Genomic DNA, 25,195 nt, shown 5'->3' on the forward strand with positions numbered 1-25,195 from the left:
CACACTTTTCATCTCAGCTCTGCATGAAATCAAATGTATAATTTTTAAAATGTATCTGGTTTTCAACTTTTCACTACTCAGGCATTCAAAGCCATCTTATTTCCCTGTATTCCTCAGAGCATCCACACTTGAGATCCATGAAGTAGCTATCCGTTAGTCCAACATCTTAAGCATTGACAGCAGAGTATTAATTTAAGTAGATTCTGTGTTCTCTTGAGGAGTTTGTGGAGGACTTTATCCTCACACAGTTCATTCCCATTCTGACACTCAAAAATGTGTGTTCCCACGGCCTTGTCCTCCCGTGGAAGAGGCTGAGTTTGAAGCCTGAGTGCAGAGCTGGAGCTGCTCCAGGCAGAGCTGCTCCTGACCCCACACTGGCTGTGGTCTCAAGGAGCAGAGGTGGTGTCAGTGGCCAGCACTGCCTCCCTGAGACCAGGCACAGCCAGTAAGTCAGGACTCTTGTCAGCTAATGCTTCACATCTGATCAAACCCAAGAAAAAACCCCCAGTTTCGGGTCCAATTTGTGATGCTTATGGTATAAAGTCCATCATCTGAAGGCACTTGAGCATGGATAGTGATTCCACCTGCTATGAGAGTTCTTTCACTTGATGTGTGTGTATAATTTACAAACGCAAACCAACACGTTTGGTTGTGTTCAACACTCCCACATCACAAGTGGAAGTGAGCCAGGAGGGCAGATCACCTGCCATACTAGACTTTCAGGACAGAGGAGGGTATAATATATGAGGGGTGTGCTGAAAACACTTTTGAAATCTGATTTCATTGGATCCAGAAATATGAACTATTGGTATCTGATTCATCCCAGGGCAAAATAATAAAATACATGAGTATGTTCATATGTCTACATAGCAATAATCTGCCATGGAATATGATTACACATGTATTTATGTATTTACTTATATAAAAGCTATACATACAGATGTGTGTGTGAGTGCACACACAGACACACATAATCAAGAACATAAAACCACTAGGAAAGAACTCAGTCTCAGAATTAAGTTCAGCAAAGAACTCAGAAAGGTCTAAGGATAACCAGCCCCTGAGATGAAAGACAGAAACAGGGTGCAGAATGAAGCCCTCATAATCCAGCAGGAAATGGTCAGTAGGAATCCAGCCCAAAGCCAGGGGGCACAGTTGGCTTGTCTTCCCTCTTCTGTTTTCTGCAAGATACAAATAATTTTATTATGTATGTTTGCAAATTAAAAGCTGGCTTGACCTTGATACAATGTGGAAAGGCAGGTGTGTTGTTCAGGATGCCTTAAAAGATCCTATTTTTAACATATAAGGGACAATTTCTTGGGTACGTTATAAAAAGTGGTCATTTCATGTTTCTTTTGTGAATATTAGAAAACCTCACTTTTGATATTTTAGTTAGTTTATATCAAGCCTGGCAAATTTTCAGTAATTCTCATTTATTAAAGCCCCACTGAGACCCATCAGAGTCCAAACCTGCTAGCATTTATCTTGCCAGATGCTGGAGGCTTTCCCAGCTATTGCTCATCATTGGAAGACATGATTTCCCTTGATCTCCCCAGCAATGACAGCTCTCACACCAGCCTGCTGCTGCAGAAGAAGCTCTGCTCCTTCCTGGACAGCCTCAAGCAACACTTCAGAGAGCTGGGCACTTGCTAGGGTGCCTCGACTGCTTGTTTTAGGAATCACAGCAAGCTTTCATGAAAGGTACTTGCTGTTAGATTGAAACCACCCTTCACAAAACACAGGGCAAGTTAAAGTGGAATGTGCCTGTTCTAGAGGGCACATTCAAAATAGTTGGTGCTAAAATAATTGGGTGAAGAAGTGAAGAAGATAAACAATATGATCTTCCTAGAGCAAGAACAAAACTTGTTTCGCTCTTCAGATGACATGCCGTAAGTGTGTCCTTGGTCTGCAAGGTCAGGGATCTCTGCTCCCTGCTTGCTGCTCAGTGCAGATAACAATATTCAGAGCAAACTCATTCTAGATAAACTTTAACAGCTAATCTGTAGCTCTTCTGAGAGTCCTCCAGAGTTTTAGTACCATTAAAAAGCCCTTCCCAGGTGTTATACTCTGGCAAAACCCATTAGTCTTCCACACCCTGGAAAATTAAGGATTTTTGCCACCTGTGGCAAATGCTTCTTGTGCAGCACATTGCACTGTTTGCACAAAAGGATCTGTTTGTATTTCCTTGATTCAGTCAGGGGTACAAATCCACTGCTGTGACTGAGGTGTATTTTTTTCCTGAGAGCAACATCAGCATGAGGCAATTCTGTTCCCTGTATATTTCTCCTTCACGGTTCCTTGCTCTCATATTCTGATTCCTGCACTGCCCTGTGACTGGTCTAAAACATTTGCTGATTTTAATCTTAATTAAATTAATTCAATACCTGATTTCAAGGTAAAGGGAACATTGTTCAAAATATCTTTGATTTTATCATATTTTGTTCAAGAATTAAACTTGAGAGCACTAAAATATATCTAGACAGTAATTGCAGTCTGGAATATTTTTAGGACAGTGCCAACAACAGCGGTGGAATGTGGGGGTTTTCAGGAGTAGAAAGTTCATGAGAGGTTTAATCCCTCATGAAAATGAGAATGAACGAGAATGAACTGTTCAGTGTATCACAGGTTCACAGGGCTCAGTTCCAAGTACCAGCAATGAAGATCTTTCTGTGATTGAATTTAGGCATGTTAAAGGTGAAAAGTGATGATCCTCAGTCAAAGTCCATGTGGGATAAGAATTGTAATGACATGAGAAAACAAAATAAAAAATCTCAGTAAGAAAACACCAAGAGAGATCAGGTCCAGTTCAAAAATTAAAATCCCATGTTTCCAAAATTCCTTGCTCAGTAGTTTCAAAAGAATGGAATTTTTAGTATGCTGTAAATTTTGGGCAGCTTTTTCTTATCTAAAAAAATATGTAGAAGTCAACGCAATAAACTGTCTGAGGAATGAAAAGAATGTGGTACCTGTGTGTTTCAAAACAAATACTTGAGACAAGGATTTAAATGCTTTTCATAGATAAGAATCTGCAGTCATCTCAGCACATCCTGAGATTATTTACTACTCGATCTAGCATCACTTCACACTATTATGTTCTTTAAAAAAAAAGAAAAATGCTCCAGATGCCACAAGATTTTGCTATTAAGTTGAGCACAGACATTAAGTGTGGAAAGCGTTCAGCATGTGTCAACATATCCTCCACCTGGCAAGCTCCTGAAATACCAACATATCATCAATGGGTAAAACCTGGTGGCTTTTGGCTTTTTCAAGGCTATGTCAGTGTATGCTGAAATTAACATCTTGCATTGGTTTGCTGGTGCTGTAGCTTGCATGACTGCAGTCGCACAAGAAGCTGCAGGAACATCCTGTCACTTGTCCTTTTCCAATTAATATCCCAAACAATTGTAAACAGCGAAATAGTTTCGCTTCAATAATCTGACTTACAATGTCAAATTTGGCATTCAACAGCAGAAAAATCCAACAACAGCATTTAGTCATAATATATGAAAGTAATTGCATTCATAAGAAACTAAAAGTACTGTGGAAAAAAATCATTCTTAATGTCCTTATCTTACTTTAGTATCTCCTATATAACTGCATGTGCAGATGCTTCTCCGGAAGAGCTCTTAAACTGAATCCTTATCTCCTCCCCATCACTGTCTGCAGCAGCTGGGGGAGGAGGGGGAGGGAAGCCAGCTGGAAATCCCAGAGTGCATTTCATGGAGTTTCCTGACCATTTGGGACTCAGCAGTATGTGCAGGAGCCTTCAACACCTTCAGAGAATATAAGCATGAAATCAGTGCCTGCCTGGTGCCCCATCTTTGTGCCCTAGAGATGGCGTGCCTGTTGCAGGCAAAACCCTTTTGGCTGTCAATTGCTTTCCTTGCAGTCTTATCCCTCCCATGTCACCCTTGGGGACAGTATCTATTCTCTACAAACACAGAACTAAATCAAGACCAAATCTTGTTCTTCTCCTCCTATACCCTTTGTAACCTCTTAGCTTCCACTGGAGTCAAGTTTCATGTGAGCTTGCTACATGAGAACAGAATGCCACTATGGACTCCAGGAGGTGAAAAGGTGACAGTGATAGCCATGAATCTCTGCAATAGATAGGACATAAAAGTTAATTTTCAGAAACAATGCTATTTCTCTCATGATTTGAAAGACAGGCCAGGATTTCCACAGCACATCCCCAGTTGCTAAGTAACTTATGGGAGACACTATGATCCAGTTTTGAAATCATTATTTAACCATCAGATCTTCTCCATTCATGCTGTGATTTTGAAGAGGTGTTTCACCACTTTGCGTTGCATGTTTTGTTGTATGTATTCCAAAGGAGTTCAAACTCAGGAAGACTAAATAATGCCCTGTCCTAAGGTGACATTATGACGCTTGTATCCCCATTTGTGTGTTCTGTTTATACCAGATATTATGTTCTGTGCCTTCAAGACTGGCTCTGAAGAGTGGATGTCTTGTTTTGGTTTTGCTGTCAGCCGCTCCCCCACGGCTGGCGGGACACACAGACGGGGCAGTACACAGTGCTGCTTTGGCTTTTCGCTTGGCTTTTGGCTTTGCTCTTGCTCTTGCTTCTGTTTGCTCCTGCTTTGCTCTTGCTTTGCTCTCCCTTTTTGCTTCTTCTCATTAGTTAGTTTAGCTAAGCAGTCCGAATTTTTCCCTGGACTGTTTTTCCTTTCCCTTTTTTTGAAACTACTTGAACCTGCTCCAGACTGGGACCTGGGAACACCGAGAGTTTGCTCCTTGTGGCTGCAGCAGCTGCCCCAGTGCCGGAGGGACTGAGAACAGAAGCTTTCTGGAACCCCCTTTTGGAGGTTTTCTCCCAAATTTGCCCTAAACCAGGACATGCCAGACATATTCCTGATGTGGTCTCCTGCCCACTGCACTCAGCAGCTGAGGGCTACAGGATGAAGTAGCTTTATGGTGGGAGAAGGAAAGATTACTGGCTTTATACTGCCTCCATTACTTGCTCTTTCTCTTTAGCAATGGAAGTTTCTTGTTGTTTTCTGTTTTTATTTAAGTGTGAGAAAGGTACCCGGATAGCAGGATACGCTTTAGTGAAATATGTTTTCTTCCAGAAATGCATTCCAAAATGAATATTTAGGTTTTGTCTTCTTCCATGTAATCTACCATCATTTCCTACCTATTACAGCTTATATATTCTTTAATAACTCAGACTTTTTTCCCATATATATGTTCACTATCAGTTCCTGTTGCATCCCTCTCAGCTTCTTTACCATTTTAGTGAACATGAATAAAGCCCCTCACCTGCAAAATTATTCCAGGACAACAGGAGCCCCACCTTTTACCAGAAAAGACCAAGGGCAGCTGTGTTAGGTGTTTTGGAAAGGAATGTGCCAGAGGATTGGAAATCTCAAAATTAGCTTAAAATACTCCATTGTGGCAGATGGAAACAGCAGACTTCTTGAAAGAAGAGTAACTGAAACAGAAACTGTATTTGGCCTCTAATCTTTCCTAGCATTACAGGACTGTAATAATGCAATTATGTAATTACATAGTCTTATTAATTATTAATGCTTATTAAGGTATGTTAAATAATGAGAATCCTAATCTTACATAGTCTTAAGGATTATGCAATCAGGAGGTCTTCATAAATTTACTTGTATGCAAGTACTCTTGTCTTCTACAGATTGTTTTATAGACTATATGGTAAAATTTACTTTTGCCATTTTGACTTTTAACTGAAGGACCCAATATGTAACCTTGACATAAATAGGTGGGAAAAGAGAAAGCTAATAGAAGTGTAAATGTCTGTTGGGTTTCCATTTGATGCAAAATACTCCCAAAATTGAGGATGCATCCCTGAATTTATGATTTCATTATTTCCTTCCCCAGAAAACAAAAGCACAGCTTAAAGAAAAAAGTGTTACAAATGTTTTTAAGGATACATACAGCAAGGATAAAATTCAACAAAGCAACGTATTAAAAAAATGAAACATGCACCATTAACTGAACTAATGAAAGATTTTTTTAAATTAAACGCATTATCCCATCCAATAAACAAATTGTTGTATCCATTATTTTTTTTCAATTACATTTCAGTGCTATATAATTTCAACTATTCAATTATTAGTTTTGTAGAGGTTCTTGCTTGTTTCTGTTTTTTAAAAAGATGCTTAACTTTGGCCAACAGATTTCTGTAGTTTATTTTTAATTTCAGAGTTGACATTCAGAAATATTTCTTTGCTGAGAGGAAAGTCAAACACTTAACAGACTCTTCCTACAAATAGGTGGTCAATGCCCCAAGCCTGTCAGTGTTTAAGAGGTATTTGGACAATGCCTTAAATACCAGACATTAATTTCTGGTGGGCCCTAAAGTGGTCAGGCAGTTAAACTCAATGGTCATTCTAGCTATGTAGGTCCCTTCCAACTAAAATATTCTATTCTATTCTATTCTATTCTATTCTATTCTATTCTATTCTATTCTATTCTGTTCTATTTTTAAAGACTACTTTTTTTAGTTGTTGATGGAACATTTATGTTGATACATTTTTTTGTAATGACCAAGCATGCTTACTCTTTATGTAAGGATTTGAAATGCATATGGGAGCAGTTAATGCCAGTACCAGACATTAACAAAGAGAAGAACTTCCATTGTGTAGACAAAGGCCCTGCACAGCATGACATTCATTCAGCAGCAGGTCTTTCTTCCTTAGCCCTCCTTTTAGTGTTTATGCACTTGTGGATCCTTTCTTATTTCCTTTCACATTCCTTAACAGATTCAACTCCATGCTGGCCTTGACTTCTCCAACCCTGTCCCTGAAAGATCAACCAGATTCCACCTCTTGGGTGTAGAATCCATTTCTGGTCTGATTTTAGGTAGGAGTTCCCTGCTCATCCATGCAGTACACCTGCCACCTTCTCTTGGTTTTTTTCCTCTCACTTCTTTCCTGTCATTCATAAAAAAGCCAGGAAAGGCCAAGCCATGATGATACAGGGACAGACCGCTAAGTGGCACTTTTTAAAGTGATTGTATAAGAGTGTGAATTTTTAAAATTCCAGGAACACTTGAAGATTGCTCCCCATGGCTTTTCCCAGGGGTAGAAGATGAGTCCAAAGTGTGCAGTAGAGATCTTTACACATGCACTTTACACATATTAAGACAGGGAATCAGGTTCTCCTGTCACAACAATGGGCTGCACTGTCTCAAGTTGCCTAAACTGATTTGTCATGGAGTGATGGGACCCACTATTTCATATAAATGCTTCATTGTTCCCTTTATCCCATTTACTCAAAGCACACTGAAATCACATCCTGCTAATGCTAAAAATGAAAAGGGGTAATTTCTGCAGAAAGAGATAATCTTGCTGTTTTTCAGGTCTTTACCTGGGGGCTGTGAGCAAGGCCATGAATAAGTAAGTAAAAATAAATGAAAATTACTCACAGACTATTGATTGCTTTGGCTCTAAGTGAAGAAAAAACTAAACTGGGACAATGTTCTTTGCTGAACTACGTGGTGATCCAAGACTCATTTAACACCACCAATGAAACTATAGAAAGGGGAATAAGAAGAGAGGAAGGAAACTGATGAAAGTTAGCAAGGGTGCTGGAAGTTGCAGCTGGCAAGTGCAGCCACCCAAGAGCTGCTGTTGTGGGTAGATGAGCTGGCAGAGGGCCAAGTTCTGTTTGTGCAGTTTGATCCAAAATGAAATATGAAGTCAAAAGGGTTTCTTTTAATTTGCTTGCATTACTTGCATTGTTCTCATCCTCTGTGTGTCTTGATAAGAACTTTCTCTTCCAGCAGTCAGCATCAGAAGCCCTGGCTGCTACTTTTCATCTCACCTTCACCATTTGCTTTCCCTATTCCTGCATGAAGTTGCAGGATGAATCTTGTTTTCTCAGTCCAAACAATCCAACTGCTCTGTGTGTGAGCCCTGAAGAGGGGCCACGTTGTGAGAACTCTCTGTCCTTGTCCTCTTGAGAGCAGTGACCCAGAGGACACGGGCAAGTTAATCAAGCACACTCCTGCAGGCAGGCAGAAAAAGTCCTCCAGGGGAACACATCTTATGGTATCAGTCACAGCTATTCAGTTCACGGACTAGGATCATGAAAAAAATCAAATCAGGTAATCAGAGCTGGTTTCCAGTAAACAGAACCTAAGGTAGGTGGCTGGGCCACTATCTGCCAGCATGGGAGGGAGGTGGGAGGTGCCAAAGCCCTACATCCCTCAGTGCCAAATCTGATATTTCTCTCAGCAGTAGCAAAAATACGTCAACAGTGCATCAGCTTAATGCAAGCAGCTTGTTTGACCTAGATGTCATTTTCATTCTGCAGGACCTCATCCCTAGGTTTGGGTTCCAAAGTAGTAAAAAGAGAGATTTTTGGCTCATTTTTGTTTGACCTCAGTATACGAAAAAGAAGACTGGTGGGAGGCATAATTACTTGTGGTACCAACATACATAGTGTAAGGAAAAGATGAGTGAAAATGTGGTGTTGCTGCGTGAGAATTAGACCTTGTTGTAGATGTAATGTCTCAAAATCAAAATAATTATAATCCAAGAGGTGTTTTAGATATCTTTCCTTTGTTTGTTGTCTTCCTCTATCCCTTCCCTCCTAACAATGAACTATCTTAGGAGCTCTGAAGCCCAGTGTATTTTACCTGTGTGAAAAGCAGAAAGGGACAAATTTGTCTCCATCACACTCACATGTTCTCTAAGGACAGATAAGACTCATTTTTTGGAAGAAAAATGTGGTTTTAACTCAAAAGGGGACATGTAGGGGTCACCATGTCCTGAGGAACTAGAGGATTTTGGACCTTTGCCTTTGTTTATCTCACTGACTTTTGCAATGCTGACTGTGGAAACCATGAGTGATACTAGCTTTCCATTAACTGTCACCTACGACCTAGTTTAGTATTTGACGTTTGTGTTGCTTGTTACTTTAGTTCCAGGAATTAATGACTCCCTGGAGGAACTTGGTCAAAGCAGGGACCAGACAGTTAACATAATACTGTATGTATATCAGAGAGTTGTGCTGGGGTTTCCAAGAATTACTGAGATTTGAATGGGTATTTTTAGGACATGCAGACTTTGATGATGTGACTAAGCTGAAAAAGGTCTCATTGGACAAACAGTTCTGTTGGGATTGTGAACATTTTAGGTAGGGATCTAAAAGGAATGAAAACAACCCCAAAAAAAAAATCATGGAAGCGCTTCTGGGTGTATTCCCAGACATCCATGCCAGGAATGGCAGACAAGCTCCTACTCTTGAGAAATTTGCAGCAAAATGTAGTTCAGGGGTCTCAAGCAGCATGGTGTGTGTGCCCAGGGCACCTCACATGCACCGTGACTGACTTGATCATCTGCTCAAGAGAGCCCCTGTGTGAGAAGAAGGTTACTGCACATTTCCTGATGCCTCATCAATGTCTCTCAGTTTCTGAAGGGATTGTGCCAAGATGGGACCAGGCTCTTCTTGGGGTGACAAGCAATAGGACAAGAGGCAATGGGCAGAAACTGATGCACAGAAATTTCCACCTGAATATGAGGAAGAACTTTACTGTGCATGTGACTGCACACTGGAACAGGTGGTCCAGAGAGGGTGTTGAACCTCTCTCACTAAAGATATTCAAGAAATACCTGAACACAGTCCTGGGCCTGTGGAATGAGCCTGCCTGAGCAGGGAGATTGGACCAGATGGACCCACTGCAGTCCCTTCCAACCTTGCCTGTTCTGTGCCTCTGTGATTGATTCTGTGATACTATGTGGTCACACCTCTGCACAGCTGCCTCGTCCTGGTTTGCATCAGGGCTATGGTCTCCTCTGATTGATACAGCTGTGAGAAGATAAATCTGGGAAAGGAGATACTCATATTCTGATTGTATTTTTTTTCATTGTATGAAGAGGTCCTGCACTTCTGATTTGTTTGTAGCTATAGATAAGCCATTTTTTATTTCCTGTTGTCATTTCCTCCACTTCCCTCCAGCATCTGGTATAAAGTGATCAAATAGAAAATCCAGAGATTATGATTACTCATCTCTTCACAGTCATTCCAACCATGAGACTCATCTTTCAAGCATATTCAATGATCTTCATACTAGGCAACATGGTGGCTTCTCTGTCACAATCATCTGGTAAGTTCAAATCCCCACATATTTATTTAGAAATTGATATATCAGCTAGCAATATTTCTGTGTATATTTTACCTCATGTGTTACAATATTCAGTGCTTTTTTTGATTAGAAGATTAAACCAAACAAAAATCAATATCCATCAGAAATGAAAGTGGTCTTCTAAAAAACAAAATATAACAGATTTCTATGAAAGTTTTCTAACAGAGTAGATTGCAGCCAAAAAAGACTACCCTTCAATGAACAAAGAAGGATGAAACAGATTCAAGGTAAGACTTCTGCACTTAGTACTCTAAAAGAATGAACTTATGGGAAAAGATCAGCAATACTTTGTTCCTGAGAAAGCATCAAGATAAAAATACTATTACACAGCAGAATTATTAAAGACCAGTTGTTTGGCTACTGAAGAACATCTCTGTCTTAGGTATTTGTCTGCAATGCCATTACTTATAGCTTGTCAAAGATACATGCATTACTACAGAAATCAAGCATAAAGCTCAACACTTACATCAAAAATCTAATCTTCACTCGAGTTAATTTCCCACACATTCCCTGTCATTCATTTTATAAGGAAAAAGAAATTCTTTAAAGTTATGATCTGATGCTATCAACCTGTAAGTTACCTCTCTGTTCTGGCATACATATGGTAAATAAATACCATTTTTGGCAATGCTGTACCACCTGATTCCTTGGGGTTAATTGTCCCTGTGTGTCACTGGCTGTCCTGCGAGGGAAGGTGACTTCTCTGCCCTGAGATGGCAATCACCTATAGCCATGCAGGGCTGATGGCATGCCTTTGTGAAAATTAGAGCTGTGGTGCCTAATTTATGCAGTGTTGTGATGCCTGGCAATGGTCAGCAATCTTCTGAGAAAACACCAAAGCACTCAATTTGGTGGAGTCTAAGAATTATGCTATAAGAATTATACCTCATCTCAATATATCTATAAAAAACTTTCACTTGCTGGCTTGTTTCCTCTTCTTGAAAAGATTTTTGCTACTCATTCTCTGTCCTATGTGCTCAATTCAACAGCCTTGTGCACAAATGGCACTTTTGCCTACATTTCTTCCTACTAAAAAAATAGAACAGTCCTTCATCAACATGAAGGGTAAATAAAGACTATAGGTTCAGATCTGGGTCTTGTTCTCCAGTAGTTTCTGTACAGTGTACTGCAACATGTGGAAGTTCAACATATGGTTACTTATCAGGTTTCATCAGTCTAAGGAAATCAAAAGTGGTTTTTCCTCTTTGTTATGCATCAATGAGGTTGCAACTGTTCCAGTACATGCGTGTTTCATTCTGTTATCTTTGAAGATTGATATTCTGCCTCTCCCTTTCTTTTTTAAAATTTGTTCCATGACATTTAGCCTTTTTACATGTTCCCTTTCAGTAGTATCTTTTCTCAGTAATAAACTTTGAAAAATAGAAAGGAGGTGGAATGTACTTGCTCATATTATTTCTCATTGTTGTATTTGCATAATTTTTTGCTCAGGGAAATGTTGGGTTTTTTTCCCCCTGTAGAACTACTTTCTCCACACACCACAGTGGTATTTTCCATGCTTCTCTGTCCTCAGAAGAATTAGGTGGCCAGCAGGGCCTGTGATGTTCAAGTCTTGTGTGGCCCCTTACCAGTCCCTGTCTGGTTTTATGGAAGGTGTAGGCTTGGATAATTTCTCTGAAGCTCTTGCTCCAGGGCACTGGTATGTATCCTCCAGCACTGCAGCATGCTGCATACCTAGGTAGACCAGCAGGTCATCCTCAGACAGAAAGTTGTGCCACCCCTTTTAGCCTGTTCATAACATTTTTGACCTTTTCATCTATCCATTATTATAATAGGAAGAATAACTATGAATGTGTTGCTTTGGTGTATTGTATGCCTCCAGGATCACAATTAGAAGAAGGCTTTAAATATTTGCAATTACTGTGGGAGAGATGACATATCAGCTGAGAATGATCTATGATGTCACAGCTGAATTAAAAAATTTCCATCATAAATGAAGGGACAGAAATTGTCTCCTCTATCCTCTTTCTCTTTCCACTAAGAGAAGATACAAATGATTCTGCCTGCAGGAGTATAGGTGTATACTTGCTTTAAACCAAACACCTTTTTAGTTAATGGCAAGGGAAATATCATCAAAAAGAAAAAATATATTTCAGATAAACTGTATATATCCTCAGAGGGCTTGATGCCAATTTACGCTAAACTTTAGAGAAACTCACTTAGGTTATGCATGCCTTCATTTTGAAATTTAAATTATGCAAAATATACATGTCATAATTTCAAAAGATACATGCAAATACCTACCGTACATTTACAAAAAATGCATCTCATACTACATTCAAAAAGGCTTCACAACTCATGAAATTAGGAAGCACAGAAGAAAATTTCTCCAACTAGAGCTCTGAAAACAAAGTCTTTAATGATAAAAGATTGGTAAGATTCTGTCCTACATACTTACTTAATTATGTTGAAACTGATTTCTTATGATTTTTTTTTAAATTGGAGCACAGGAAAGAATACACATATATCACCAGATGGTTTACTATAATTTCTATTCCATTTCAATTAACTTTCTATTTCTTGTTAAAGAATTTAATGATGTATTGCCTTCCCTTTTAGTACACAAATAACTGTAGTTGTTGGAGTTTATACTTTGATTTTAATAATCCCAGCATTTAAATTCATAATATGTAGGGATATTTTGTAGAAAAAGGTTCTGATTTAGATATATTTATTCATGTTGTTAAGTTGATACAATCTGACCAATCCTGCTAAAGTCAACTACTCAGAGTTAGGTCCATGAATAAATCACTTCAGGACTGGAGTCAAACTGATATTTTTTGCCATCCAAAAAATGTTCATCACCAAACCCAAGATTTAGTCTTCACCTCTGAATTGCAGTCCCTAATAAGTAGTGCAGAGTTATAATACATTTGAAAAAATAGAGAATAAAGAATGTTGTTTAAGGTTCAGAATTAACTGGTGTCTTTTTTTTGCCTTCCAACAGGCTAGTCAGTGTCCACTTTGATTGTGTGGAAATGCCATGGGATTCCTCTGGTTTCCTTACTAGTATCCATCTCTAGATCTAGCCATACCTCAAATAACCCATTGAGAGTATGAAGAGATCAAACTCCCTCTTGAAAAAATGCTATGGGATTCAGGGCTTGAATGTTGGTGTCCTTTTGACATTGGTATTGAGGGAAAATGTGGCACCCTGAAAAAGGGTTTCGACAATTGACCTGCACAGAGATGGAAGGGTGGCTTACAACTTCACCAGATCTTTACTTCTCTGCTGGCAGGTTGTAGATGTATAGTCACAGGTTCAAGGAGATTCCCAAGCATAGATCACCTATTTGAGAGGCAAAATCAGTCTAAATTTTGTCACCACATTAATTGTCAGATGTGTAAAAAAATTTGGATAAGCAATTTCTGTGTGATCTCTCTCACAATTAGTTAACCAGTGCTATCCCTCTTAATTCTAACAATTTCCCCAGAAATATAATTTGCAAAAAAAAAAAAGAAGAGGAAAAAAAGAAGTTATTTATACAGCCCAGTAAGATAAAAATAATTTAGAAAGAATAAGCATTATAATATTGTTTAAGAAATCTGAACTTGGAGGGAAAAACTCATAGCATTGTAGTTTTTTCCTTTTTGAGATATTTAAAACAAACTTTTCCTCTCCTTTCCTCTGTTACACTGTTCTGTATTTATGTTATGAACTCCTTTTTCCCTCTTCCTCCTTTTTTTCTCTACATGCACAGCCCTTGTGACCAAATTGACTGAACACCTCAGATCAATTGTGATGGAAAGCCACTTTCTATATGGGGCGTGTAGTGACAGGACAAGGAGTGCTGGCCATAAAATGAAAGAGACTGGATTTAGGTTAGATGTTAGAAAAATGTTCTTTACTCTGAGGGTGGTGAGTCACTGGAACAAGTTGCACAGAGAAGTTGTGAGTGCCCCATCACTGGAATTGTTCAAGGCCAGGTTAGATGGGGCTCTGAGCAGCCTGGTCTAGTGGAAGATTCAAAAATATTCGCTACAAAGAACATTTTGCTTTCTGTCGTTCCGTCCAAATATTGTACACATAGAAACAGCATCAGAAATTAATTTTGAAATTAATTACCCTTGAAAATATATAATTAAGAAAGCAAGTACTCTTCCTGTTCTTATTTTCATAATTGAAGCATGATCATTAGCAGTTCTTTCTCAAAGTGAAAATACAGGCAATCAGATTAATTATCTAAAAGTAGAAAGTATATATTCTGTAACTTCTAAGGGGAATGGAAAGGATTCATTATATAGTCATAAAAATTATCTCAGGACATTACAATATTCTCCATTCTAACATGTATAGGCTTTTTCATTGTGTCAATTTTACTTAGGGATGGAGAACATACACCTAATACACATTAAATATACATTAAACTAGTTTTATAGAAAATCTAAGTCCAAAAATTAAAGGATTTCAGTTACATTACATACTGCACAGCACAACCATGCTAAAGTAGTCATAAAAATTAAAATGTATTAGTACAATCATAGACCAAGAATCGACTGTTAGGCACTTTGCCTGCATATTTCTTAGAGGCTTTAGTAAAAGACAAGATCATCTCTTAGAGCTACACAAGGGATCTATGAAGAACTTGGAAGTCTTACATAAAATGAGCTGCTGTGTTGTAGGTACTTTGCTGCAACAGAGGTAGAAGCGGCTAGATAAACTCCACTTTATTACACCTTTTAAGGTTTTTCACTTCTGGTTTTGCCTCAGCATGTAAACAAGATTTTCTGTTTGAGAAAACAGTACAAAACAAACATCTGACAGTTTCCACAGATGTTCCCTACAGTGTTAGTTCCCAGATTTCTTCAGCAGGTATTTTGGGGAAAGTTGTCCTCAAGGTGTACATCTCATGCAGTGCAGGAACGTGGCCCAGTTTACCCTTTTTCGTCCCAGGACCATGTGGCCAAGTCTCTCTCTCATGTTGCTGTGCATGCCTTCATTTCATTATTTTGAAATTCTGATTTCAACCTCTCTAAGTTGTTTTACTCTATTTCTTTGTATTTTGGATATTCTTTTGTCTTCTTGTGTTATGATCATCTGAGCCTACTGCATACATATCTTAGAAATACTGATTTCCTACTGTGGAAACGCAGGGCACCAGGAATATTTCTCTGTCTGCTCTGGGGTGCCCTGACCCCCAGGGGAGCACTGTCTTTGACCCTCATTCATGGAGAAGGTTTCCTAGACTTCAACATAGACTAGAATCCACAAAAGTGTGAAATAGATTATAGAGAATAGTGTAGGTGTATCACTTGGTGAGAAATTTAGGTTTTGGGATTTTTAGTATGTTGTGGATGGAAGCAAGATGGAGGGCACAGGGTGTCGTCCTGGGTTTCTTCTTCATGCTTCTTCTTCCTTCTTCTTCATGGGTTTGGGTGGCGTTTTGTAATTGGGCAGAAAAGACCCCACTGGGGGCTCTTTGGGATCAGTTATCCGATTAAAAGGGAAAATAATCTAGGTGTCAGTTCTTAATTGGATAGTTTAGTCTTAAAAGACCTTGTAACAAGAGATTATGAGCCATTTTGTGTCTTGCTGCTGAACTCATGTTTGTGAGATTGTTTTACTGATAAGAAATAATAAACACCTGAGTCCAAACATGAACTACTGTCTCAAGTGCCTTCAATCCAGACCCAGAGACACCGACACCCTACTAACGTCAAGGGACGCTTTTCATACTCACTCCTGAACTCATATTCTCCATAAATGTCCTGAGCAGGTGGGGAAGATGCCATCAACACCACAATAATCAACTTCAATAATGAGAAGATGCAGATCACATGGGCAACAAGAGAGCTTTTTCCCAATGAGAATGTGTCATTTTTTTACACGTGAGTATTGTCAGTGCCTATCCCTCTCTTGTTAAAGGATTTACTTAGGCACAATGAAATATCCAAGTCCATTTGAGTCTTCTGTGAACTAGAAATTCTTTTAACATTTCTTAATATCCAGCATGAAACCTGTTTATATTCACAACATACAGAAGTGTACAAATCAATAAACCTGGTGAGTAATCAGGCATGATATGAAAGATTTGTCTCTCTTCTGTCATTGTCCCTGTTCAGTGCATTGCTGATGCTAATTACACCATCAAAAATGGTTTTTCCACATATGTGTATATATTTTCCTTATTAACTGAGATCATTAATGACTAACAGAAGTGTAATATTTTTGTTCAAGACAGTCATAGTGCTTATTTTTTCTTTCTGGGTTGTATATGTGGAAGAACTTTTCATAGTACAGTCTTGAAAACAGGATCATGAGAGCATCTGTTTGAGCAAGTCATTCCCTTATTAGGAAACAACAGCATGAACAAAACTTGGTTATTTCAGACTGCATCCAAACCCAGGGCTGGAAATTAGGTGAAGTTTAGGTGATGAATTCCCTCACACCACTATGAAATTTGTCACTTCAATAAAAACCATGCTCAGACTTTCCTCTGTATAGCATTTGAAAAAAAAAAAAGCATAAAAAAATTTAATTAACTTGTGCTAATTTTTAAGTTTTCCATTTACCAATATTATTTCATTTACAGATTTGGTGAAGGCAAGAAGAAAGTTTGGAAGCCATGTACCACCTATTTATTGGATCAAGATTATAATTCTGGCTGTCTTTTTAAGACCGAAGGACCTACCCTTACCATTTCTATCAGGAACAGCAACGGAAGTAATGTTTTTACTAAAAATCTAAAAGCTGATTTTTACAGTAAGTATGGAAAATCATGACTACTTTGGCAGATTTTCCAGTTCTCTGAGTTTGAGAAGAAATCTCTTATATGGCATATAAAATGTTATTATTGTGAATATCAAAACAAAAGTACAGTTACTTCATGCTGATTTTTGATCCTTGCTGTAGTTACGTAGGCTTGTGTGCAGCTGCACTTAAGTGAGAGTCAGACTTGTCCCAAAATACAATTTCAAAATCCAAAGGAAAATACTAAATATATGTATTTGGGTGTTCTTTGTCTAGTGCAGGCCCGCTGAGCAAGAAAATGGGTAGTTTTTTGTCTTAGTGCTGACTGTGTGATATTTCTCATACTTTCAACCTTCATTCTTTTGCCATTTTTCATACTATGTCAGGCAGCAAACTGCTTCTTGTCAAAGATGCTGTCACAAAACCATCATTGATGCCAATAGAAATTAGCTGAGTGGCTATGGTACAGTCTGGCAGAGTAAAAGGGACATCCTACTACTAGTAGAGATATGTTCCTGTTTTTATTGAATCTTTACTGTCCCCAAATACATATTTACCATCTAGTGTGAGATTAATTTATCAAAAACTTCTGGAATTTTGCATACCTACATCAAAGTGGAGCAATTTTTTTTCCTAATAGAAATCACACAGAATATATACAATGGAGAATTATCTGAAAATAAATATATATTCCAAACTTGTTAATAATGTTTTAGCAAAAGGGACTAAACACAAGTCTGTCAAGGCATCAAACTTTGAGAATGCTTTTATATATCTTAATTTTACCAATATCTGTTTAATTATGGAAAACTGCAGCCTAATCCTCAAATTTTTGCTATTAAACACCCACTGATAACAAAATTAATTTCAAAAAGGTTAGGTAACAAAGGACAAATATCAAGGATCAGACTGAAGCCTTTAAATTAGGAAGACAGAGCTTTTATAATACAAGAAGGCAAGAGTTCATTTTAGGATGCTATAGCAAAATCTGTTTCTCTTCTTCTCAGTAAAGCCCAGTCCACCAGAAAATGTGACCTTCTTCTGGAAAGAGGACACTGTTACTGTAAGCTGTAATAAACCTGAGAGAAATGCATGGTGCTTGAGATTTGAGCTTCAGTACAAAAGCAAGTTTGACAAAGAGTGGCAAGTGAGTTGTATGTCACATATTTTAATCAACATTGAAAGCAGTAGACATCACATTTTTATTCAACACTAGAAGGAGTTTGAAGTAGAATATCCATAGAATATAAAATACGTTTGTTTCCAAATTTTCTCCCATCCTATATTTTCAAATATATCTGCTAGCAGAAAACATCTAGATTTTTAGAACCCTGGGTTTCTGCCATGCCAGAAACAATTTATAAATTTAAAGGCAGTTCCCACCCTAAGAGCTGAGAGCAATCTAAGGAAAATGCATACATTTAGAATAGAGGAGTTTAGAAAGATAGAAGCAGAAAACAGATTAAGGAAAAGAAGAGAGAGAAAAAAAGAAAAACTAATGAAATAGTAGAAAAAGAAAAGAAATTACACAGGATTCTTATTTATCCTAAAATCAGCTCTTAAGTATTTCCAAACATTATTTCACTAACAAACCTTTCCATTCTCAAATATAACTTGTAAATATTTTGTGCATTGGAGTGTCTTTGTGTATTGTAAATATGCAACTGTAACATAGTGCACTATGCAATGATTGTTAGGACCTTCAATTCAATACCCCACAACAAGGAATGGATATGGATAGTCAAAAGTCAATCAAGAAACAGAATTCCTCAAAACTCAGAGAAGGTAACATTTGTTTCTGAGGTTTTGCATTGGCTTATTCCTTGTCCTAGTTGTGATCATGACTGAGTACAGCATTTTGAAGCACTGTCTTGAAAACCAGAATTGACAATGATAAACCTTCTTCCACAGTCCAGAACTTCCAAGTGCTGCAGTATTGGAGAGCAAGGCTTCGATCCCAGGAAGTGCTACTCTTTCCGGGTCCGACTGAAGAGGCTGGTACCACACTGCAACGTGGTTAAATACAGCAGCGACTGGGCAGCTGAAACATTTTGGATGAATGGCATGTTATTAGGTAAGACCTAATATATATATATATATGTATATATTTTTATATATATATATAGTCTAAGTGCAAAAGAAGAAAGGGAGACTGCAAAAGAAGCTGAGGACATGCAGCAAATGCATGTTGCACTATTGTTCTCCATCCTGTGCTATCAAAGAAAGTTCATGTGAATGTTTAATTGCGCCTGTTTAATTTAACTCTATCCACTTTGCTCCTGATGGCCCCTGAAGCTACCAATTAATGTCATAATCAGTAAAGTTAAGAGTATTATTATTTGTGTTACAATAGCATCGAGGATCCCCAGTGACAGTGATGTAATGCATGAGGGCTCAGTGCGTGTGTGTGTTGAAGGGGGTATATGATATTTGGACATCAAATATGAACTCTAAGAAAATCCCTTATGTCCAGTTTTTGAAGGCAGTTTGTTTTGCAAGTACATGCAGTTGAACTACAGGACCATAGGTCACAGAAGTCTGATGCTCAAGGGTGCTGGATTGATCGAAATGAGGATGGGGAAAAAAGAGATTGAAGGGAAGCAAAGCCAGTATCATCACTGCTTTCCTACCAGACAGTGGCATTTAACTGAGGGTGACTGACATTAATTAGATTGTCAATGGAAACAGTATTCCTACTGCTTATCAAAGACAAATCCCAGATTTTCTATAGGAAAAAAAAAAGACTGTACACCATACAAACACATTTATGTTACCTAAGCACAAACTGCCACTCGTTAGACTTTACCAGAATTATGAAGCCCTCAATTGTTCAGAGTAAAAAGATCTGATTTCTCTAAAATGCAATGAACTATTAGCTCACTTGAAAACAGCCTAGCTGGGATGAAATAATAACCTGTACACTCATGGCCACAGAGCTGACCTACAGAGAAGTCTCTTCCATTATGCAAACTGTGAGCCTGCAAGCATGTCCTCAGGTGTGGCTGGCAAATGACCTTAGGAAATAAGGAAAATGTCTTCCTCTGCACCTCTGAGAGCAGACAACCTATCAGCTTTACCTGAACCATTTGACCAGAGGCTGTCAGCAGGTACCTGCAAGGAAGGACATCACAGAGGAGACAGTCTAAGTGGTTAAGAGATTCTGTGTGCCCTTGGATCAGAAGTGACATTGACACAGCTCCTTCACTGGGGCAAGCAGTTTTCTTCAGGACTTTAATGAGTTATTGACTCCAAATCTATAATCAGATGAAGCTGTGAAGCTTCAAGAAATTTCATCAACTCTGAAATTTCATAAACTCACTTAGCAGAGGGGGGTCACAATTTTACTTGTGGTTTCCTGGCAGCTAAACAGAGCAAGGAGGTGGAACAGGCTGGAGAGTTGCTTCTGTATGAATAATCATCCAGGGTTTTGGCATTTCTGTGGAGACCAGAAGGCCAGTAGTAGGAGGCAGAGGTTTCAGGTGGCATTACAAAAGCTGCAGGAAGAACACTGAGAATGCAGGAAAATGCACAAATTAATTAGTTTTATATACTTGAATGTTAGGTGTTAGCCTGCCTCTAGTAACTTTCTGGGTATCAACTCCTGTGATTTGCTGGCTCTTTGTTTGCTGGGATTATTTATATGTTTTTTGTTGGGAGATAAGACATTTGGGCTACATGAAAACTTGCATTTGCAGCTTTAATGATTGTAAGTAGGTTTATGTAATACAGATCTTAGCACAAAGTTGCTTTATCACTGTTAATGCAATGTGATGAAGGTGAGTAGAAATACTTGATTCATTCATAATGCATCTACACTGCCTATAAGACCCTCTGTTGTCCTGTATCAGGTCAATTTAGATAAATAAAAAGCACAATTTAATTTTGTTGCAATGTTTGGGGAAGCAGAGATTTTCTTTTCAGTCTCAATTGAACAATTAAACTTGTCTTATTTGTCCTTAAAAACTTCTGTTTGTTTTTTTTTTTAAGAAAAGTCAACATTTTAACATGATTCGAAACATTTACAGTTAAAGCAAATTTTTTTTTTTTACATACTCTTTTTGTGATTATTCTTAGATTCATGTGATGATGATACAACTCCTCAGTCAAGGACAGTAATTATTTTAAGTTGTTCGCTGGCAGTACTCTTAATGATGCTTATCCTCCTGATTCTTCTGTGTAAGTGGCAGAGGTAAATATAGTTTTATTGGTTACTACTAAATAGCCATGTCATGAAAATAGAGCTGTCAGTCTGGATGAAGCCTCTTGTGATGAAAATTCTTGTCAGGCAAATGAATTCATGGTGAAGATGTAGAAGTCAGTAGCTTAATCACTGTTTGAGGAATAATACATCCTGGCCTTCCAAACACCCAGGCCTTTAATTTGCAAAACTGGAACAATTCTGGTAAAAGACAATGTTTCAGGACAAAATTCTGCCTCTTCCACTTAATTTCTTCTCTTTTAAGGGAATTTAGCTAAATTGTGAGAAGCCAATTTTTCTAGCTACTTCTTCTGAAAGGACATTCTTTTGTTCAGCCTTCATCAATCAATCAAAATATCTGTTTGCAGTAGGATAAAGTAGGTTTGAGTGCATTTAACTTTAATAAGACTATATCAATATTTAGATTGGTTGTTGAATAATGCTGTTCATGTTTAGAATTTACAATTAAAAAAAAATCTCAAACAACTACCAAACGACTACCAAACCCACAAAGGCCCCAGATTTTGGCTTTTTTGGTGGGAAAAAACCACCAAAATTGACATATTTTCAGAGAGGAACACATTTGTGACTCTAATTACCCTTTCAGTTCATAAATTGAGTTTTTTCTCCTGCACTTCTATGGTTCACATTTATATTTGTGTTCACTAACTCAGCCAATACAGCTGGTTGCTACACCATCTTCCCTGTCTAGGGGAAGGTAACCAGAGAATGCAAGCTCTGACTACTGCATCGAGCAGAATGACACATGCTGAATAACTGGAAGTTTGTGTAAAGTCTGGATTTTGATAGACTGGGATTGGGTTGAAAATTTATCAAAAAATTCTCTTAGCCTGACGGAGTTATCAGACTGTTATAACTGCTTTTTGACTTTAGAACACATTAAAAAGAAATCAAGAACAGAGTACTGTAATGCAAAATACATTTGTGGGTACAGAACTGTGCTGAAGGATTTTTTTTAATATGAATAACTGTGCTATAACAAAACATTTATTTGGGTTTTTTTTCCTTTTTGCAGGGTTCAGATGTCAGTCCTGCCTGCTATACCAGACCCAAAATACCCATTAGCTGATCTCTTCAATGATCATAACGGAAACTTACAGGTAAAAATCACCTTAGCTGAGCTGCAAACTCCAAAACGTTGAGAATAATTTGAAGGTAGCTACTGATTCTTGCTCTGTGCAGACATTACTACAAGGAATCTCTGACCCAAGATAAAAGCCCCAAACCCTCCCCCTTGTGCAGCCTCACCAAGAGGATCCACGGAGCAAATGCTCATAAAATCAATGCAATGCTGCTTTGGGACTGTGAAAAGACACTTGCTATAGAGACAGAGAAACTGCGGGAGAAGAATTTCAGGGTGTTGAGTGGCGCAATATCCACTGAAATGACATTGTGGTGTCTGCACCCTCCCCTGCACATGATAGGTCAGGGACCTTGCTATCACCTGATCTTGTGCTTTATGTTTGTGAAGTGCTGAGCATGTGAGTGTTGGCACAGTGATGGCACTCACAGCTTTGCAGGTGTCAGTCACAGGAGGGAATAGCCACTCTCAGCCATAGAGGTCCGTGCTTGGGTCAAAACCACATAAGTCTATCAAAGAGGGAGCACCAGATATTTTACACATCCAAGGTTTTCTAGGGGCCCTAATTAAATTCAAAAATGTATTTTATGTGGTCTCAAGAATAAGTAGGAGTTTGTATGCAGTTCTGGAGTCCTATCTGCTTTCCTGCCATTCTGTCTTTCTTCTGTCCTGTTATTTTATATCCTGCTTCTCTACATTGCTTCTATTTCATCTTCTCCTAGCTTATCCTGGAAAGATGCCAATATGAAAGGAAAGTTGGTAATTGGTATCTGTACAACCAGGCTTCTTTTGACAGATAACTCATCTCTGCTGGCATTAACATTTTAATTTTTCTAGGAATGGCTAGACAAAAATGACCACGTGGTGTTGCAAACCAAGCTGGAATATGAAGAACCAGAGTCCATCACTGAGGCAGAAAGCCAGCAAGAAGATGGGAAGAACAGTGACAAACAGGGGCCTTTGGAAAAAATATTCACTTTTTCAGGAACAGCTGAAAATAATGATGGCAAAGCAGCTGAGATTGCCTGCCTGATACCAGCACCCAACACTACAGCTCCTATTGCTGGTTTCCATATTATAATGAATGATGACATGTATGTGATGTTATAAAAGCTGCAGAAGGTGTTAGGAAATTCCATAAAAATCCTGACGAGTTTGGGAGAGTGATGGAATAGAAAAGGTCATAGTGATAAGATTCACATCAAGAAAGACACTGGGCTGTGGTTTTAGATCTGTACTTTCCCAACTCTTGGGCAGACTCAAGTGTTTGAAACAAACTCCTGATAATTTATAGAGTCAGGATTTGTTCTTCTAATTGGGGTTTATCCCTAAGCCCCATTTTCCTTCTATGGACAGGAGAGCACAGGAGCTCTCCCATAATATATGTCAGCAGAGCTGATATTTAGTCCTTCTGCTTATGGAGTGTGTAGAACAGGGCAAACAACACCACTGTTCTTCCCAAATGAAAAGAGAAAATAAAGAGGTTTTGCTGTCTCATGTAAAGAGATTTTTGTTGCCTAACTTTGCATTTCATGGCACGACTTACAGGTTTTATAGAGAAGGAATAAGGCCCATTTCTAAGAGAGGAGCAAGGATGTACAGTACTGAATCACATTTTAGCCTGCAGATACTTCTGTGTAGGCAGCTTCCTCCAGAACATCAGGGCTTCAAGTGTTTTCTCAGAAGGTCATGTCCTCTGTATCTTACAGTTTTTGAATAGTCATCATCTTACAGCCTTTATTTTAGAAATCTGGAGTTCATTTTGAACAGTATTTATGTTTAACTGAGTTTCATTTACTTCGAACTGGGGTTTAGTGCAATCAGCAGCTGTGAACACAAATTAGGACTTCTTATTCTTATCACACATACTAGTCTCTTGTTTTTCTTTAGAAAATGGGGAGTGTGGGGTTTTTTATCAAGTTTAAAAATAAGTTTAGAACAATATTTTAAAGTTTTCTAAACATACCATCTTTTAAAGTATGTTTAATTTCAAATTTAAAATGCAATATACTCAGCAATCAGACTTGACAAAAAAAATCTTGACGATTCTGAGTTTCACCATATCACTTATGCTACATGCTATTTGAAAGCAAATTTTGTAAAAAAATTTAAGTGTTAAAAAGTGTCTATCATCTAGGTAAGCTGATACAGTGTGATTATATGCTGAATTAGCTGCAGCTATTCACCTGCATATCAGTCAATTATTAAATGGCTTTATCAGTTGACTAAGCCTTGCCAATCACATACTTCCATTATGCAAACACTCTAATTTAATGTGCAAATTGGAAATTGCGCATTTCAGAAAATTAATGTGATTAGTAAAATATTTTAATTCAGTGCTTTAAAAACTTCAATTCCAAATCTTTTGAAGAACAGTAAATAATAATGTGGATCACTAAGTGCCAAGATCTTTGTCTAGGTGTTCCAGTTTGCTTTTCAAAGAAAAATACCGACATTTTCTGACCAGTAAGAGGGAAACTTAATTGGAAGGACAGTTCAGCCACATTCCCCAAACTTTTTTTGACATTGTCATAGATTTGACTGTTCACTAACAAGATTAATATGCTAGCAAAGGATTTCCCATAATCCTAAAAACAATTTTGCCTTGTATGCAAGTTTGGAGGATGTTTTTTGTACACTGTCCACTTCTGGAAATTTTTGTGAAAGGTAACCATGAAAAGTTTCAATAACACTATAAGAATGCATTGACTTTTAAGCTAATTCAAGCTCTGTAAAATTTGATGAGCAGAAACTATCTCAGCTCAGCTCTTTGTACGATATAAATTGTCATTCTTGCATTAGAACCAAAGAAGTTACAGTGAATTACAACAGACAAGAACCTGCTTCAGTAATAATTCAATGAATGAAGAGAGAACTAAAGCACAGAATATATTGTTTAGTTGCTTCCTCTTCAGCTCACATCATATGACTGCCTGCAAAGCTAGCTTCTTCAATTAAACCACTCTCTGTTGCATAACTACTTATCTGTCTGGATTCAGAATGTTTAAGTGCATTTTCCTGAAATTTTACTCTTCAAGAACA

General features: G+C 38.1%; 1 protein-coding gene across 1 annotated transcript; it reads left to right on the forward strand.

Annotated features, from left to right (window-relative positions):
* The first annotated feature begins 10,021 nt into the window (after nt 1-10,021).
* Nucleotides 10,022-23,263, forward strand: CRLF2 (cytokine receptor like factor 2). The gene is made up of 8 exons (XM_005422713.2): nt 10,022-10,105; nt 15,880-15,991; nt 16,696-16,865; nt 17,861-18,000; nt 18,765-18,927; nt 20,928-21,042; nt 22,088-22,172; nt 22,991-23,263. Exons 1-8 carry the CDS (start codon nt 10,030-10,032, stop codon nt 23,261-23,263), a joined length of 1,134 nt encoding a protein of 377 aa, XP_005422770.1. The 5' UTR covers nt 10,022-10,029.
* The last annotated feature ends 1,932 nt before the right edge of the window (nt 23,264-25,195 follow it).

This window comes from Geospiza fortis, unplaced genomic scaffold, assembly GCF_000277835.1.
Source record: "Geospiza fortis unplaced genomic scaffold, GeoFor_1.0 scaffold366, whole genome shotgun sequence".
In the NCBI taxonomy this organism is placed as follows: Eukaryota; Metazoa; Chordata; class Aves; order Passeriformes; family Thraupidae; genus Geospiza; species Geospiza fortis.